General features: G+C 41.3%; 5 protein-coding genes across 5 annotated transcripts; 2 read left to right on the top strand and 3 right to left on the bottom strand.

Moving 5' to 3' along the window:
* Positions 1-242: 242 nt before the first annotated feature.
* LOC111073329 (PI-PLC X domain-containing protein 1) lies at positions 243-2874 on the top strand. Its single transcript, XM_022365602.2, has 3 exons — positions 243-1895; positions 1959-2232; positions 2300-2874. Exons 1-3 carry the CDS (start codon positions 917-919, stop codon positions 2535-2537), a joined length of 1491 nt encoding a protein of 496 aa, XP_022221294.2. The 5' UTR covers positions 243-916; the 3' UTR covers positions 2538-2874.
* LOC111073328 (large neutral amino acids transporter small subunit 1) lies at positions 2560-7581 on the bottom strand. Its single transcript, XM_022365601.2, has 8 exons — positions 7437-7581; positions 6581-6830; positions 4978-5173; positions 4617-4719; positions 4291-4558; positions 3678-4002; positions 3485-3609; positions 2560-3420 (listed from the first exon to the last, which is right to left on the bottom strand). Exons 2-8 carry the CDS (start codon positions 6778-6780, stop codon positions 3147-3149), a joined length of 1491 nt encoding a protein of 496 aa, XP_022221293.1. The 5' UTR covers positions 6781-6830; positions 7437-7581; the 3' UTR covers positions 2560-3146.
* A 791-nt stretch (positions 7582-8372) lies between these two features.
* Positions 8373-10112, bottom strand: LOC111073375 (zinc finger protein 525-like). Its single transcript, XM_041593945.1, has 3 exons — positions 10060-10112; positions 9332-10004; positions 8373-9292 (listed from the first exon to the last, which is right to left on the bottom strand). The coding sequence occupies exons 2-3, from the start codon at positions 9998-10000 to the stop codon at positions 9008-9010; spliced, it is 954 nt and encodes a 317-aa protein (XP_041449879.1). The 5' UTR covers positions 10001-10004; positions 10060-10112; the 3' UTR covers positions 8373-9007.
* Positions 10113-12061: 1949 nt separating this feature from the next.
* On the bottom strand, positions 12062-14532 carry LOC111073373 (uncharacterized zinc finger protein CG2678-like). Its single transcript, XM_022365662.2, has 2 exons — positions 14191-14532; positions 12062-12277 (listed from the first exon to the last, which is right to left on the bottom strand). The coding sequence occupies exons 1-2, from the start codon at positions 14498-14500 to the stop codon at positions 12177-12179; spliced, it is 411 nt and encodes a 136-aa protein (XP_022221354.2). The 5' UTR covers positions 14501-14532; the 3' UTR covers positions 12062-12176.
* A 203-nt stretch (positions 14533-14735) lies between these two features.
* On the top strand, positions 14736-15830 carry LOC111073376 (60S ribosomal protein L7-4). Its single transcript, XM_022365664.2, has 3 exons — positions 14736-14843; positions 14910-15558; positions 15625-15830. The coding sequence occupies exons 1-3, from the start codon at positions 14833-14835 to the stop codon at positions 15736-15738; spliced, it is 774 nt and encodes a 257-aa protein (XP_022221356.1). The 5' UTR covers positions 14736-14832; the 3' UTR covers positions 15739-15830.
* Positions 15831-15834: the final 4 nt, after the last annotated feature.

Consider the following 15834-nt stretch of genomic DNA (forward strand, 5'->3'; position numbering starts at 1 on the left):
AAAACATACTGCAAAACACTGACGCTGTATTTGTGTGTGTCCGTTACATTAAACTGGTTTGGTTTTCTTATTGTTTCATATATGCAAATTAACAATTTAGAAATGTTCGAGTTTTTATAGCAGTGCATTTATAGTTAGCCTCTTAAATAACAAAAACAAACAGAAACTTCTTTCATAAAAAGAGCCCATTCAAATAAGCTCTTGGACCTCTCGCTGTTTGATGACTTTCAGTTGAAAAGCTAAACTGTGCCTTGTAAGACCTCTCCGCGGATCGGTGTTTATTTATGTGCGGTGTTTATTTAAAACGTTGCTATTGTCTTGGCTTCCACTCTTACAAGCAAATCTTACACTGCCAATTAAAACCAAACACGAATAAATAAGATGAAACATTCTTGGGAATTTTGAGCAGCCATTGTCGGGAGTTTTATCTGATTGCAGTCAATTGTTGTTCCATTTACGCAAACAATAAAAAGAAATCTCATTGCGATTTGAACTCAAATTATATGCAGATTATATATTGATCATCGGATTAGACTAATTGCATTTGTCCTTATCGTATAGATAATATCTAACGTTTAATTACTGGAAATCCCAACATAAACACACTCGTAGAGGAAGTCTACTTTACGCTTCTCACTAAGCTTTCGTGTTGGATTCCAATTGTTTGTTCAACGGACGGACGACTTTCTTGCACATGTACTTATAGGGGCAGCCAGCCAGAAAGAAGGAGAGAGAGAGAGAAAGAGAGAAGAGGGGCTTATGATGATGGGGCTAGCTTATTCCGATCATAACGCTTGAGGCTCGTGTGGCGAGCGGTTGATCTCCCATCGCGTCAGATTCCGATTCCGATTCCCACTGCCGTCGCCCGCTGATTAACGCTGGACGCAATCAGAACAAATCAGCATTAATTCAATCAATGATTAAGACTGACAGCGATCGTCTCAGCTGTGCACAGAAGATGTTCCTTGTGTTCATCCTGGCCCTGACACTGATAGGCCCTGCCGCCGCCTGGCCACAGGTGCAGACAATTGGAGCGGCTCGGCCCGATGAAGATGGGGACAGACTGAAGCTTTGGCTGACAATCAATGCGCGCAAGCGTTTTCTGGAGATCTCCTGGAAGAATGCCCCAGCCCGAATGGGAGACAATGTCCTGCTGACAGTCCAGGATCCGCACAGCTTCGAGCGGCGTACACTGCCAACGGGAACGCCTTTGGCTTCCTTTGCCAATGACGAAGGCAGTGGTTCCGGCGATGGTGCGGTCGACTATGTGCCCCTGCAGGGATACACAAGGAAGCCGCTTATTTCGCTGACCAAGAAGAAGTCGCCTTCGTCGCAGCAGTACTGGGTGGCCAACGAGGGTAGCGCCCAAGTAGTTGCCGCCATTCAGCCCAGCCTCTCCACCCAGTGGTTCACCACGGGCGTGCCCTTCGACTATGCGCTGTCGCGTAATGTGACCGCCCAGACCTCCTGCTATGGCTACTGGGCCAGCTACATCAATGCGGAGGGACGCATTCTGGCCAAGAACTGTGTGAGAGCCTATCCCCGCTGGATGAACGAGCTGCGTTCGGTGGTGGACGAGCTTCGACTGCGAGATCTCTTCATACCAGGCACCCATGATTCCGGCTCGTATCGCCCCAATTTCGATCCACTGCTACGCGAGGGTCTGGTGACCAAATATGCCCTCACCCAAGATGACGACATAATGGGACAGCTAATGCATGGCGTGCGATATCTGGATATACGTGTGGGCTACTATCGACCATCTGTGGAGAAGTTTTTCATCTACCATGGCATCACGAAGCAGCGCCCGCTGCAGGAAGTCATCAATCAGGTCAAGGATTTTGTCCATGAAACCAATGAGATTGTCATTTTTGGACTCAAGGAGTTTCCAGTGGGTAAATGTGGAATAACATCATTCCGCCTCCGTTTATCAGCTTAACGTCCTATTGTTTTTTCAGGCTTTGGCAAGAACTTGGGCGTCCATCGTCTGCTGGTCAGTTATCTGCGCGAACAGTTCCAGGATCTGATTGCACATCCCTCATTGGGATGGCGCGCCTCCCTGCGCGACATTTGGTCCAGGCAACAGAATGTGATACTAGCCTACGACAAGCATACCATTGTGGAGGAGTTTCCCCAACTGCTGTTCGGCGCCGTGGAACAGCGCTGGGGCAACGTACAGACCTGGCCGCGTCTCGAGACGTATTTGCGCAACATCAACGACTTTGATGTGTCGTAAGTGTAACATCCAATTGATAATTATACGAGTAGTTTATTTATGGGTTGTTACTCTCTTGAGCAGACGCTTCTCGAGTCGCCCGGTGGCTGATATGGCCGAGCTGACGCCGGAAACCTGGGATGTCATACTCGATAAGCACGGCGGACTCCGTAAAATGGCCGACACTATCAATTGGCGTGTATCGCAGCTGTATCGGGATGAGCTGGGCGAAAATTCCAACATTGTGGCGGCGGATTTCATACGCGGCACCACCATAGTAGAGACAGCCATCGATTGGAATCGTCGCAAGATTGCCTATTAAGTAATTAAGTAGACATTTAGCATTTAAAAACAGCAACATTTATCAGCAAGAAAAAACGTTTACAAATTTATGGCCAGCAAGTGGCTGTTGTTTGTTCCCTAAACATGTCACAATATCTATGTATGTAGTTTGTTCCCATATCAAAAGCAGCACTGCACTTCCTGATGTATATTCAAAAAAGGAATGTGGCATCAGGAAGAAATTATAAAATGCATTCTATTCTATTGGGCAAGGCCTTCGGGGGTTACACTCGTATATCGTATAGCAGGTATAGTAAAATAAATGTGTTAGCTGTTGAGTTTGCTCAAATAAATAAACGCACTACGGGGAAACTAAATGTATGTATCTATGTTTGTATAAAACTAAATGTATAAACGATACCGATTTCGTTGTGAGGAATGGAATGCCAATTTCTAAGCACAAATATCATACACATGGTGGCGGGGGGGGTTGGGTTCACTAATCACAAATAGAATGCAAGGCTAAAAGGCAAACACTTTGCTTAGCTACTCTGAATATCATTTACGAGTGTTCTTTTCTTTCATAAACTTAATGCATTAGGTGTTAGCCGATGCATGAGTTCTTCTTTCGTTTGTGGGTAAATTGGTCCTAGTTTATGGCCTCATTTGATTCTATAATGGTTGTGTTGAACATGCCGCGACATAGCTCTACAACAGCACTGGACAAGCGGCCATAGCACTTGGGCTTCTGTTTCCAGGCAATAAACACATAGTAAAACGGAATGCCGGCCAAAGTGATGGCAATGCCAATGAGCAGATTCCCGGGCTCCTTCAAATTGGGCAGCAGCACCAATGTCACACAGCAGACCATAAAGGTGAGGGGCAAGGCCAGATGTACTTTAATAGGTCGTGGCAAATCCGGCCTGAAACATACAAACAAATTGAGCAATTGAAGGGATGAATGTTAGGTATGTAAGGAACACAAACTTCTTGTGCCGCAACCACAACATGCCCGCTATGCTGGCGACTACAGACAGCCAGAGCACCGAGCTGAAGTAGTTGATCAACTGATAGACATTATCCGTCAGCAGCATAAGCAGCGACATCAGGCACTAAACAGAGAGTAAAACAATGTTTTAGTTCATTTTAATAAAATGAAAAAACATTAAAAATAACTTACTGTGAAAATTAACGATGGTATTGGTGTCTGTTGCTTTACATGGAACAGCTGGAAAAACTTTGGTAAGTGTCCCTCCTGGGCGCCAGTTGCAAATAGTCGTGCCGATGTGAAGAGCACGCCATTGACACCGCCAAAGGTGCTGAGGGCCACAAAAATGGGCACCATAAAAGCCATTGGTCCAAAGACCTTGTTGCCAAAAGTCACCGCCACGGCCAAGGAGCTGAGCATTTCCGGTTTGTTAACCACAACGAAATAGGCCAAATTCACGAGCACATAGATGGCCGTGACCAGGGGCATGGCTATCCAAATGGCCCGTGGAAGATTTCTGTAAAAATACACACACAGAGAAACGTTAGGAACGTGCTTTTACAGAAGGGAAAAGCAAGCAACCCCAGCACTTAAATTGATTGGGAGTGTTTCAAGCGTAAATTGAATTCATTAGGGAGCAAAACCAGCAGCATCCTACCCAACACCCTCCTCATTCATGACATCAAGGACACTCAACAAGTTTCAACTTGTTGAGGGCTCGCGCATGACGCAAAAGGCAGTCCCACTCCCACCCCAATGCCGCATCCATTTGTCTTGCTGACAGGCGGCTCCCTACCCTACTCACTTGTATGGATCCTGCAGCTCCTCTGTTACAAAGTTCAAGTAATTCCAACCGCCAAAGGCAAATAAACCAGAGTAGAAGGCATAGCCAATATTCCGAGCACTGTAAGTGCCCTCCCAAGGATTACTAAAGTTCTCCAGTTTTCCCATGGCCATGTAGTAGAGGCCAGCAAGTATTATCATGATGAGAGCCAGCAGCTTGCCCACTGTAAAGACATCCTGGACTTTCATTGAGACCTTGACAGACAAACAGTTAATGGCAGTGAGCAAAGCTGTAAAGGAAGAGAACTTCTTTAATGTAATTTTTGATGTCATTAATTCTTTACTCACTCAGACACACAGCTGCCAATAGCTTGACCGAATTTTGTGGCGGATCACAATCCTCAAAGAAAGGTTTAGCGGCATAATGGGCAAAGGTAAGAGCTACAATGGTCTGTCAAGAAAAATCCGATTAATATAAGAATATATAATCCAAAACTAAATCTTTAAGCCAGCTTCCCACTTTCGTTTCGTTGGAGAAAGTTGTTCCAGTAATTGAATTCAATTCTGGTCGAAGGTTGCCGCCACTTAACAAATTTATATATTTGTTGTGCATCAACAAACAATTCAAATGGCAATCCATCAATCAAGAGAAATAATGAACATTTCATAATTCAATTGATTGGCCCCCTCCCCTGAGGCATTCACTGACCTGCGTCGTTGGCCGGATGATCAGCAAAGCTATCCACAGACGTAGGAATCCAACCAAAGGACCAAAGGATACCAGCAAATAGGCATAATCTCCACCAGATCTCGTAATGCTTGTGCCCAGCTCTGCATAACAGAGGGCTCCAATGGTCGATAAAATTCCACAGGCTGACCAAATCAAAAGGGAAGTTCCAACGGATCTTGATAATGAAAGAAATAAATTAATAATTTTTGAAGACCCACAAAGGGAAAAATAAATGTTCTAAAGCTAAAATAAGATGATATCGATCTATCATGGAGTTTTGTTTCTCATTTAAGAAAAGATTTTGAATAACTTAATTCCTTTCAAACCTTGGAACTGCTTGCAAGCTTTAGATCTTGACCATGTCCAAGGAGCGAGACAATGCTGGTCGACTCAACCAAGAGGACTTGAATAATGTTGATTCGATTGGTAGCTTCTTCCCAGCGGTGCCCAACCTGGATGAATTGCGTTGCAGTGAGGAGAACTTTCGCCAGGATCAGTACAAAGCCGAGTTGTGTGATGTGTTAAATACCTATGGGACGGGTATGGCCATGACAATGCAAATGGATCGCATGATCGCTAGCCGTGTGGGTCATCCATCCCACATGTCACCCAGCTACTTAATGGACGATATACTGACTGGCCGCATTCACACTATAGGTTTCGAGGACTACTTGAATCTGCCCCATCACAACGAACAGATGCGTAACTTACATTTTGAAATGGAGAAGAATGACCACAAATAAATCTACACCAAACATCTTTAAAAACAATATTTCCCAAGACACTGTACAGAGTTTATTCAGTCCATGATTTCCCACGCACACCACACTATTACATAAATTTTAAACAGAGTTTATGTTCATTCAGCAAATTAAATTGAAATGAAAGCCAGCTAACAAAAAATATGAGTACAAGAAAACTTCTGCTTGCATAATTGCTTTTTTGCCACACTATGCTTTTAGAGTGGATTCGCATAAACCAGACAAAGGCATTCGATTTTTTTACAGGACGACAACTGTTTAAATATTGCGATTATAATAGCTGGGCTGGATAACACATGCCTATCTTGAATACAGCCTAGTAAAAACATTAGAAAATATCTAATTCGACAGCTTTAAAAGTGGAAAAAAGCTGATAAAATGCCATATAACTATTATCTAGTCAGTAAGTAGAAATACACAGATAATATTATTACACTTTTTTCTATTTACAACGAACTTCTTTATGGTTTTGTCAAGCACCTTGTTTATGCATAATATAAATAATTTCAGGCATGGAATCGTCTTGTTGTTCGACTTCTTGTAATTGGAGAGAAATCGACTTAAAAGCTGACGCAATATTTTCTCAAAATTTCTTCTCAAACGAAGGCAGGGCGGGCTTTAACAAACTCAAACTCAAGGGAAAATCGGGTACTAATAAATTCCATTTAATTGGCGCCAAAAGAATAATTGTGACAATTTATCCATTAATTGACCTTTTTGTGAATTAATTGAATTAAGGATGATACTATGTATATGCATAAAGAGATTCTACAACATATTTAAATATGCATAGTAGGTGATTTCCCCACCAGCTTACTCACTCTGTATAGAGAAAGACTCCAGTGGGTGCGATGAATATGCCAGATCCTATAATGGTGCCAACAATAATTGCCACTCCATTGAGCAGAGTTAGCTTGCGTTTCAAAACGATTTTTCCATCCAATTCGGGGGTCTCCTTGTCTGCTCCATCGAAGGAGTCCGCCAGGCTGGTGGTCACTCCATTTGCATATCGTTCAGTCATTATGTGTATGGATATAGTTTGCCTCTAATGCGCGATGTTTGGCATTGCCCCTGGAAATGGAAAAGCGGAAGTGTACGCTTTAAAGATGCAAATCTATTTAGGGGGCATCTATTTATATCAAGGGAACCAAGCACGTGCTGTGCGAAAGCGAAACCTAGCCAATTGTAAACAATCTATTGCACAGAGATATTACAACCTGTTGGTCATTGCTCCCCCCGTCAATCACAGCCACATAGAACCTCAGCTGGTCTCTGCTGTGTTGGCACCACGAACTAATCTCTCAATTGGTCTAAGTACAGCGAAGTCCCACATCACATCCATTATCTCTTAACAGACAAAACTATGTATCTATGACTTAAAGTTGAAAGTGTCGCAAGGCGAGTGTCGGCAATCTATGGTGCGTGGAGTGGAGTTCTTTTCCAGGTGGCGGCGCCACCTCGCACCTCGTGCTAATTTTCACGATTTCGTCATTCCACTTCCACTGCAATACAAACAAAACGTTCCACCGTAAACACAGTCGCGTGGCAGTGAAAACTTTGTGCACTTTTTTTCTTCTATTTTTGTGTGTCAACGTTTGGAATGCAGTTTAGTTGATTATTTGGTTTTATCTCTCGCGGGGTTTGGTGCCTGCTCTACCATAAAATGCAATTTTATACCTCAAGAAAAGCAAACACTATGCGCGACTGAGGCGGACACAACAAATCGGCTCCAAATACGGGTTGAGACTGTGCGTTGGCATCGAGACCGGCATTTTCGTATTAATGTTGACGCATTTCCACCCCAGCGTAAATTTTAGTATATAGCGAGCCCAGAGAATGAATGTGCGCGTCATTTGAGAGAACGACCGTGGGTAGCAAAAATTTGCGGGCCAAAAGCAGAGAGGAGAGTGCTGAAAACCGGAATATGCTAAATGTTTACACTTTCTTCAATCAGCTGGTATCAGTCAGATATTTATAGTAAAACGAAATACATTCAGAAAGGCAATCTATTCACCAAAATCATTAGTTATTGGTAACAAATATTAGTTATTAACTAAAAACAACGTTGTTTGCGAAATGAAAATTGAATTCCCGCTTAAGTGACATTCTCTCTGCTACGTAGACTCAGCTGATTCGAGTTGATGCGATTAGTAGCCTGTTTCCACTACAGCGCGTTTGCTATCGATATCGGAACAGACGATATGCTATGATGCCGAAAAGTCGCTTACACTGGCAGACGAAGGATCGCATATTTGATGTACTGACCGGGATATGCCAATAAGCTTCTTGCGGATCAGCGCTGAAAGTTTTTGGGAATTAACTAGATTCATAACTACGTATTCATTATCGTTTTTCAATTTATTTAACCATATATTTCATTCGTTAGCCATAAAGAAGGTACCCCTTATCAATTATCTACGATCTGTGACTATCCAGAACAGGAGCAGTGGCCATGTACCAAGCCCACATAGCAGTAGTTGGGCTATAATCCTAAATGGTCGATGATTAAATTGAACCATTAGCGATCATAGATCAGTTTTGTGCTCACCACAAAGACTTCTTTGACATTGTTTTACCTCTTAAGAGGTGGGAAGATCGCACAAAACCAATTACAATATATTTTGGAATTAACAATATTTTTGTCTTTATTTAGTTTTATTAATTAATGCTGTTCAAAAATTTTCTCATCTCATCTTAGAGTGAAAAATTTCGTACACTACTTGCGACGATATAAAGTACGGATGGCTGCGAAGGTAGGTTCTTGCAGGTTCAGGATCAGATGAAGACGACAGAAATAAGTAGGAGCGATTGTGACGATATTAGCTGAAGATCAGTATCAGACTAATTAATTGAAGGCGGACCGAATTGCCCGTGAATGCAAGTGAGGGAAGGAAGCGATAGAAGAAGAGCGATAGAAGGAGAGCGTTAGAACAGCTCGGGCTGCTGATAAGCCGAGTACGAGCGTTAGATGAAGAGTAGGAGCGCGAGAGAACAGCTAGATGCTAGAAACAAAGAAGGCTGGATAGAAAGACGAAAGTAAGTATGTTGTTTATCTACAGTGGGCAGTGAAAGTACCGAACATAAGGTAAAGTTACATGATTCTGCACTACTGGCTATTATTCGGGAAATTTCAGGCTGGGAAACCCGAAACCGAGCGTAGGAAAACTAATAAATAAAAATCAAATGTTCATAAAATGGTTAAAGTTCTGCAGTATGTGCATTCGTATCTTCCATCGTTCTTACGGATGTCATCTCGAAGACTTGTTATTGCTCGTGTGAGTCAGTAGGTGTCTTTTGTACGTTTTTTTTTTGTATTTAAATGTCTTTGAGCATTGGGGGCACTTATAAGGATTACCTCCTGTGTGGGAACACATGTGTACCCTGAGACTCGATTCTGTTATAAATGACATTGAGCAGAGATTGCATGGATAGGCTCGTTTAGCGGTGTGATAACGATTATGTCTTCTATATTTAGATTTATCGCTGAAAGATTTTATGCAGTAAGAACACTTATACGTTCTTTCCTGGAGATGGGCTTTATATGGTCGCTCCTCCGTGTGACTTCGGATGTGTTTTTTGAGGTAGTACCGGGTTTTAAATGACATCGGGCAGTGGGAACATTTGAAGGGCTGACCTGTGTGCGTACGGTTGTGTTGTTGAAGAGCTTTTTTTTGTTTAAATGACTTCGAACAGTGGCAGCATTGGAAGGAGCGATCACTTGTGTGCGTACGGATGTGTCCTTGAAGATGGTATTTTAATTTAAATGACTTTAAGCAGTCGGAGCATTTGAAGGGTCGATCTTCAGTGTGTAATTGCTTGTGTCTAGTTAGATTCGATTTATGCGCATAGCTCTTTGGACAAAGACTACATTTGAACCGACGATTGACATCCTTATCACTTGGACCCTTTGCATCGGGTTTAAATTGGTTTGACCGCTCACTTTCACTATCCGACGGTTTCCAATCCACATTATCACAGATTTCTTCTTCTTTATCCTCCTCCATTCGTGCGAAATAGAGTTTATGGCTCTGCTCGCAGATTTTCTTGAGATTGAATGCACTCACTGCATCCTCCAGGCAGGGCGGACATATGTTTTCTGGTAGTGAATCCCCTCGCCTAACCACATATCCTGTGTAGTCCGATATCATGTCAGCAATGCAAGTGTCCCATTCTTGTGTCTCATCAAAAATGTTTGTGAGTGCTCCGGACGTTTCCATGCAAACTCTGCATATTTGATCCATTGTCCTGCAAGTAAATGAATCTTACTCATGTGAAATGATGGGATTCAAACCAGCCAAACCCAGAAACTACAGGGTTCCAAATTATAAATTATTGCTTGGAGTTGTTTGTTTTTGTTTTGAGAAAATGTATGCACGCAATGTGCTGTTAAGCGCAAAACACATGAAACTAAAGTTAGAGTTGTTGTATGTTACAATATGGGTGTTCGTTTAATTTATTTTCACTTTGATTCAGAAATTTCTTCATTGCTCAACAAAATTATGATCAAAATCGGTTAAGAATAATACATTATTCAAGTAAAACACCCTTAAAAATTAGTTTGTTAATTCGTCGCATAAAACTTTTATTTTATATTTCTATATAAATATCTGATTATCTAATTTTAAAGGCTTTTCCTAGCTCTGTATGGAAATTTAGAAATCTTAAACCTGAAAATGAATTTCATATGTACATTAAATCTGATTAAAATAGTAATTATATTTGTGCAAGCCTTTACCAAACCTGGTATGAAATTTATTTTCGGGTTAAATATTTCAAAACTTCAATTCAGATTGTTTAATAAATCAAAAGTTAAAAATAACATAATAATTTTAAGTCTTAAGTATTACATAATTTATAACAATTTTTTTTACTAATTAATTAATTAATTTTCATAAATGGTCATTGATTAAAATAAGAATTGGCACAAAGATAAGTTTAGTGCTCGCCACAAAGAATTTTTGTTTAATTTGCACATATTGTTTCCCTCTTGAGAGGTAAGAAAATATAACAAAATCAAATCTTTTATAATAATTTGTTTGTGGAATTAAATAAACGTTCATCAAACGTATGGTCCATGGTTCTTACTGAGGTGATCTTGTATGAGTAACTATATGTCTTTGGTAGCTACTGTTTTTGTGTCTTTGAGCAGTGGGTGCACTGGTAAGGACCCTCTCCAGTGTGAGAACGCATACATATGTATCTGGAGATTAGATTGTTCTTTAAATGACTTTGAGCAGTGACTTGCATGGATTCGGTCGTTCCCTTGTGTGCTTAAGGGTTTGTGCTTAAAAAAGGGAATTTAAATTAAATGACTTCGTGCAGTAAGAAAATTGGAAAGGTCGTTCTCACCCGCGTGCGTACGAGCATGCATTTTAAGACAGTACAATATTCTGAATGACCTTGGGCAATCGGTGCATTTAAAGGATCGTTCACCAGTGTGCGTGCGGATGTGAAGCTTTAGAGTTCCTGGATGGCTAAATGATTTTGAGCAGTGAGAGCATTGGTAGGGTCGTTCACCCGTGTGCGTACGGATGTGGCTTTCAAGATTGCGTTCGTATGGGAAGGTTTTAGAGCAGTAAGGGCATGTGAAGATTTCAGAGTTTAGAGTTTCCTCTTGTTTAAATTCCTTTGTGTGGAATTCCGTTTGGTGGACTCTAAGATGGAAAATTCTGGCAAAGGCCTCGGAGCAGTCAGTACACTTGTACGGCCTTTCCCCAGTGTGAGAACGGAGATGTATATTGAGTTTGTATATTTGCTTATATGACTTCGAGCACTGAGTACATTTGTACGGCCTTTCCTCAGTGTGAGAACGGAGATGTATATTAAGATTGTATTTTTGTTCATATGACTTCGAGCACTGAGTACACTTGTACCGTCTTTCCCCAGTGTGAGAACGGAGGTGTATATTGAGTTTGTCTTTTTGTCTATATGACTTCGAGCACTGAGTACACTTGTACGGTCTTTCGCCAGTGTGAGAACGGAGATGTATATTGAGTTTGTCTTTTCGTGTATATGACTTCGAGCATTGAGTACACTTATGCTGTCGCTCCTTCGAGTGAGTCCGGATGTGTCTGGTGAGTTGGTATTTTTGCTTAAAGGATTTTTGACAGTCGGGACATTTGTAGGGTCGTTCTCGAAAATCCGCTATGTCGGTATCATTTCTATGTATCGTTGCATCGGATTTAAAATGGTTTGATTGCTCATTTCCACTATCCGTCGGTTCCCATTCATCGTCTTCCACATTATCAAAGATGTCTTCTTCTCTATCCTCCACCATGAATTTGAAATGGAATTGATGGCTCTGCTCGCAGGATTTCTTCAGATTGAATGCACTCACTGCATCCTCCAGGCAGGGCGGACATATGTTTTCTGGTAGTGAATCCCCTCGCCTAACCACATATCCTGTGCACTCCGATATCATGTCAGCAATGCTGGTGTCCCATTCTTGTGTCTCATCAAAAATGTTTGTGAATGCTCCAGACGTGTCCATGCAAACTCTGCATATTTGGTCCATTGTCCTGCAAGTAAATGAATCCTAATGAATCTTACTCATGTGAAATGGGGGTATTCAAACCAGCCAAATATTGTAGTTTCTGAGTTCATTGCTTGGCGTGGTTTTTTTGTTTTGAGAAAATGCATGCACGCAATGTGCTGTTAAGCGCAAAACACATGCAATCAAATGAAAACATTGTGTTATCGGATGTAACAATATGGGTATATCTGTAATTAGCTTTGAACTAATTTAATTGTTATTAAATTTTACTTTCGAAGTCTTTGAATAAAACAAGTTGGTAAATAAAAAAATCATTTTATTTCATCACCTAAAAAATAAAAATATACAATTTTAAAATTGTTCACCAACTTTAAATAACATAGCAAAAAAATGTGAAAATATAAAATTTTTTAAAGTTCTGCATAAATCATAAGCTCACAGATTTACGGGTAAAAAAATAAAGTAGAGTCGCGCTCAAAGAAGCGACTCACACGTTCCTTCTCGTTCTTTCAGGTTTTAATAAGAAGGCTAGACTACACAAAAGTAGATAAAACATTTAAAAGTCCCAGTATTAGCCATGCTTCGTCGCTTGCATAAATTTATTTTCATGAAATAAACTGTAGCTGAAGGAAGAATCTATAAAGTTTTAGTCGAGTGCCAAATTTGTACATTTTTAGATCAATAAATATTGTTTTGTTGCGAATTTAATTATGTCTAAATATTTTTCATTAAATTTAAATATAAAGAATGTTAATGTAGCAGAAAAAGGCAGTAGAACGATAATGGGGGAATATCAATCCATCTGCCCTTGAACCGCTATACATTTCCATGCCTCACGTCTTAATTCGATGATAATAAACAACGAAAATTGACTAATAAAGTTATATGAATAAATATTTACTATGAGGCCAAAATTCAAGTTGAGTTTATTCTTAAATTTAATCGAAATCGTATCAGTTAGAAATCAAATTGTTCTTTAAATGCCGTTGAAATCAGGCATCGCAGTAGAAACGTTAGATGATGGTTTCAGGCGATTTTTGCCAGTATGAGCACGTAATATGTGGTCCTTGAGATGGCCTAATTGTACATATGTCTTGCTGCATAAAGCGCACTGGTAGGGTCGTGCACCCGTGTGTATACGGCTGTGATGTCGGAGAGTTCCGGACCGAGTAAAAGACTTCTCGCAGTGAGAACACTTAAACCTTCGCTCTCCAGTGTGAGTACGTATATGTTCCCTGAGATTGCATTTTAGTATAAATGTCTTGGGGCAGTCAGAACACTTATATGGTCGCTCCTTTGTATGAGTGGGGATGTGCATATCGAGGGACTCTTGCTCATTAAATGACTTCGAGCAGTGAGGACATCTATATGGTCCATCAGCTCTGTGCGTAAGGGCGTGTGAGTGAAGATTGGAGGAAAGGTGATAGGACTTAGGGCACAGCGCACACTTATACGGTCGCTCTCCAGTGTGAGTGTGGATATGTTCCTTGACATAGTTTTTAGTTGCAAAGGATTTTTCGCAGTAAGAGCATTTGTAGGGTCGTTCACGCGAGTGCGTACGGGAGTGACTTTTAAGACAGGTTGTTGTTGTGAATGACTTTGGGCAATCAGGGCACTGGAACGGTCGCTCACCCGTGTGCTTGCGGGTGTGAATTTTAAGACTGTATATTGTTATAAATGACTTTGGGCAATCGGTGCATTTGAAGGGTCGCTCACCAGTGTGCGTGCAGGTGTGAATCTTTAGAGCTCCTGGCATGCTAAATGATTTTGAGCAGTGAGAACATTGGTGACGTTGTACATCCATGTGCAATTTTACGTGTCTATTTAGATACGATTTTTGAGCATAGCTCTTTGGACAAAGACTACATTTGAACAGACGATCGACATCCTTATCACTTGGACCCTTTGCATCGGGTTTAAATTGGTTTGACCGCTCACTTTCACTATCCGACGGTACCCAATCATCGTCTTCCACATTATCACAGATTTCTTCTTCTTTATCCTCCTCCATTCGTGCGAAATAGAGTTTGTGGCTCTGCTCGCAGGATTTCTTCAGATTGAATGCACTCACTGCATCCTCCAGGCAGGGCGGACATATGTTTTCTGGTAGTGAATCCCCTCGCCTAACCATGTATCCTGTGCACTCCGATATCATATCAGCAATGCAGGTGTCCCATTCTTGTGTCTCATCAAAAATGTTTGTGAATGCTCCAGTCGTTCCCATGCAAACTCTGCATATTTCCTCCATTGTCCTGCAAGTAACAACATTAAACAAACTTGTTTTATGTTTTTAATAAGCCAACCTGTGCTCCTTTTATGAATATAAAAATATATATTTGTTTGGCCCGAATTATTTTGTTTTGACAACACAACATAAGAGATTGGGCTGTTATACGCGAAATTGTGGTTAGGCGCTGTTAAGTTATATTTTTAATCGGTATATTTACAGTATTTCTTTAACATGACAAGGAATATTTCGGTATATTTCTGAGGGTCAGGTCACACTGCCTTTTAGTTATTGTTTTGATTGCCGCTGCACGTGTTTTTAAGGAGCTGCGTATTAAAATACAAAATAGAGAGATGTCGGACAAGTAAGAGCGATGAAAACTATGTTGTTTAGCTTATTTAACACAACTTCATATAATTACACAACATAGATACGCCGTGCCAAACAAATTACCCGGAAAAACCGTCTCCGTGTTGAAGCACCGTAAGCGACGTATTCTGCAAGATCAATCGGTCGTTGAGCAGAAGAAAAATGATCGCATTAAGCGCAGACAGAAGACCAAGACGCACCACAAATTCCGACGTGCCGAATCCTTTGTCATGGGCTATCTGAAGGCCGAGAGAACATCAAACCGGATCCGGCAAACCATTCTCAAGACGAACATAACAGAACAGAGTTCTGCGGCGGCCGATGACTCCAATCCCAAATTGCTGTTTGTGATGCGCCATGCGGGAAAGAAAATCTTCGACAAGACCACCACCGATATATTCAAAACGCTGCGCATGGGCCAACGTCACAATGCCGTATTCCTGGAGAACACCAAGGAGAATCAACTGTTGCTGCGCGTGATCGAACCCTTTGTGGTGTACGGCAATCCATCGTTGAGCACCATACGCGAGCTCCTGTTCAAAAAGGGCTTTGCACGCGTCGAAGGCAAGAAGACGGCAATACAGTCAAACACCATGGTGGAGGAGCATCTGGGCGAGAAGGGTGTCATATGCCTGGAGGATATCATCCATGAAATCTGCACAGTTGGACCCAATTTTGCTGCTGTTACACAATTCCTGTGTGCCTTTAATGTAGGTTTCGATATACGAATAATTTATAATATTTTCTGTAATCCAACGATTCGATTCCCTTTGCAGATGTCAAGTCCCCGCAATGGCTGGCAGAAAAAGGTCTCGGTGTCGTACAAACGCGGCGGGGAGTATGGCTATCGTGGTAATGCCATTAACGATCTGGTTGCCCGCTGCCTATAGAAGCCTCAATCTAGTAGACTTTTAAGTGATTGTTCAATCTATAATACCATATTCTATGCCTAAGTCCAATAATACACTGTTTTCACAATCAATTGA

This window comes from Drosophila obscura, unplaced genomic scaffold (genome assembly GCF_018151105.1).
Source record: "Drosophila obscura isolate BZ-5 IFL unplaced genomic scaffold, ASM1815110v1 contig_200, whole genome shotgun sequence".
NCBI lineage: Eukaryota > Metazoa > Arthropoda > Insecta > Diptera > Drosophilidae > Drosophila > Drosophila obscura.

What these genes read in the sequence shown, in the direction of transcription:
- LOC111073328 (XM_022365601.2), bottom strand. Translation starts at nt 6,780, where the DNA reads ATGACTGAACGATATGCAAATGGAGTGACCACCAGCCTGGCGGACTCC. An exon ending in GGAGTCTTTCTCTATACAGA is followed by an intron (nt 5,174 to 6,580) that starts GTGAGTAAGCTG and finishes TTCATTATCAAG; the next exon opens with ATCCGTTGGAACTTCCCTTT. An exon ending in GAGCTGCAGGATCCATACAA is followed by an intron (nt 4,003 to 4,290) that starts GTGAGTAGGGTA and finishes GTATTTTTACAG; the next exon opens with AAATCTTCCACGGGCCATTT.
- LOC111073375 (XM_041593945.1), bottom strand. Translation starts at nt 10,000, where the DNA reads ATGGATCAAATATGCAGAGTTTGCATGGAAACGTCCGGAGCACTCACA. An exon ending in CCCGGTACTACCTCAAAAAA is followed by an intron (nt 9,293 to 9,331) that starts CACATCCGAAGT and finishes CCATATAAAGCC; the next exon opens with CATCTCCAGGAAAGAACGTA.
- LOC111073373 (XM_022365662.2), bottom strand. Translation starts at nt 14,500, where the DNA reads ATGGAGGAAATATGCAGAGTTTGCATGGGAACGACTGGAGCATTCACA. An exon ending in GGTACCGTCGGATAGTGAAA is followed by an intron (nt 12,278 to 14,190) that starts GTGAGCGGTCAA and finishes ATTTACTTGCAG; the next exon opens with GACAATGGACCAAATATGCA.
- LOC111073376 (XM_022365664.2), top strand. An exon ending in AATTCCTGTGTGCCTTTAAT is followed by an intron (nt 15,559 to 15,624) that starts GTAGGTTTCGAT and finishes TTCCCTTTGCAG; the next exon opens with ATGTCAAGTCCCCGCAATGG.
- LOC111073329 (XM_022365602.2), top strand. Translation starts at nt 917, where the DNA reads ATGATTAAGACTGACAGCGATCGTCTCAGCTGTGCACAGAAGATGTTC. An exon ending in ACTCAAGGAGTTTCCAGTGG is followed by an intron (nt 1,896 to 1,958) that starts GTAAATGTGGAA and finishes TTGTTTTTTCAG; the next exon opens with GCTTTGGCAAGAACTTGGGC. An exon ending in ATCAACGACTTTGATGTGTC is followed by an intron (nt 2,233 to 2,299) that starts GTAAGTGTAACA and finishes TCTCTTGAGCAG; the next exon opens with ACGCTTCTCGAGTCGCCCGG.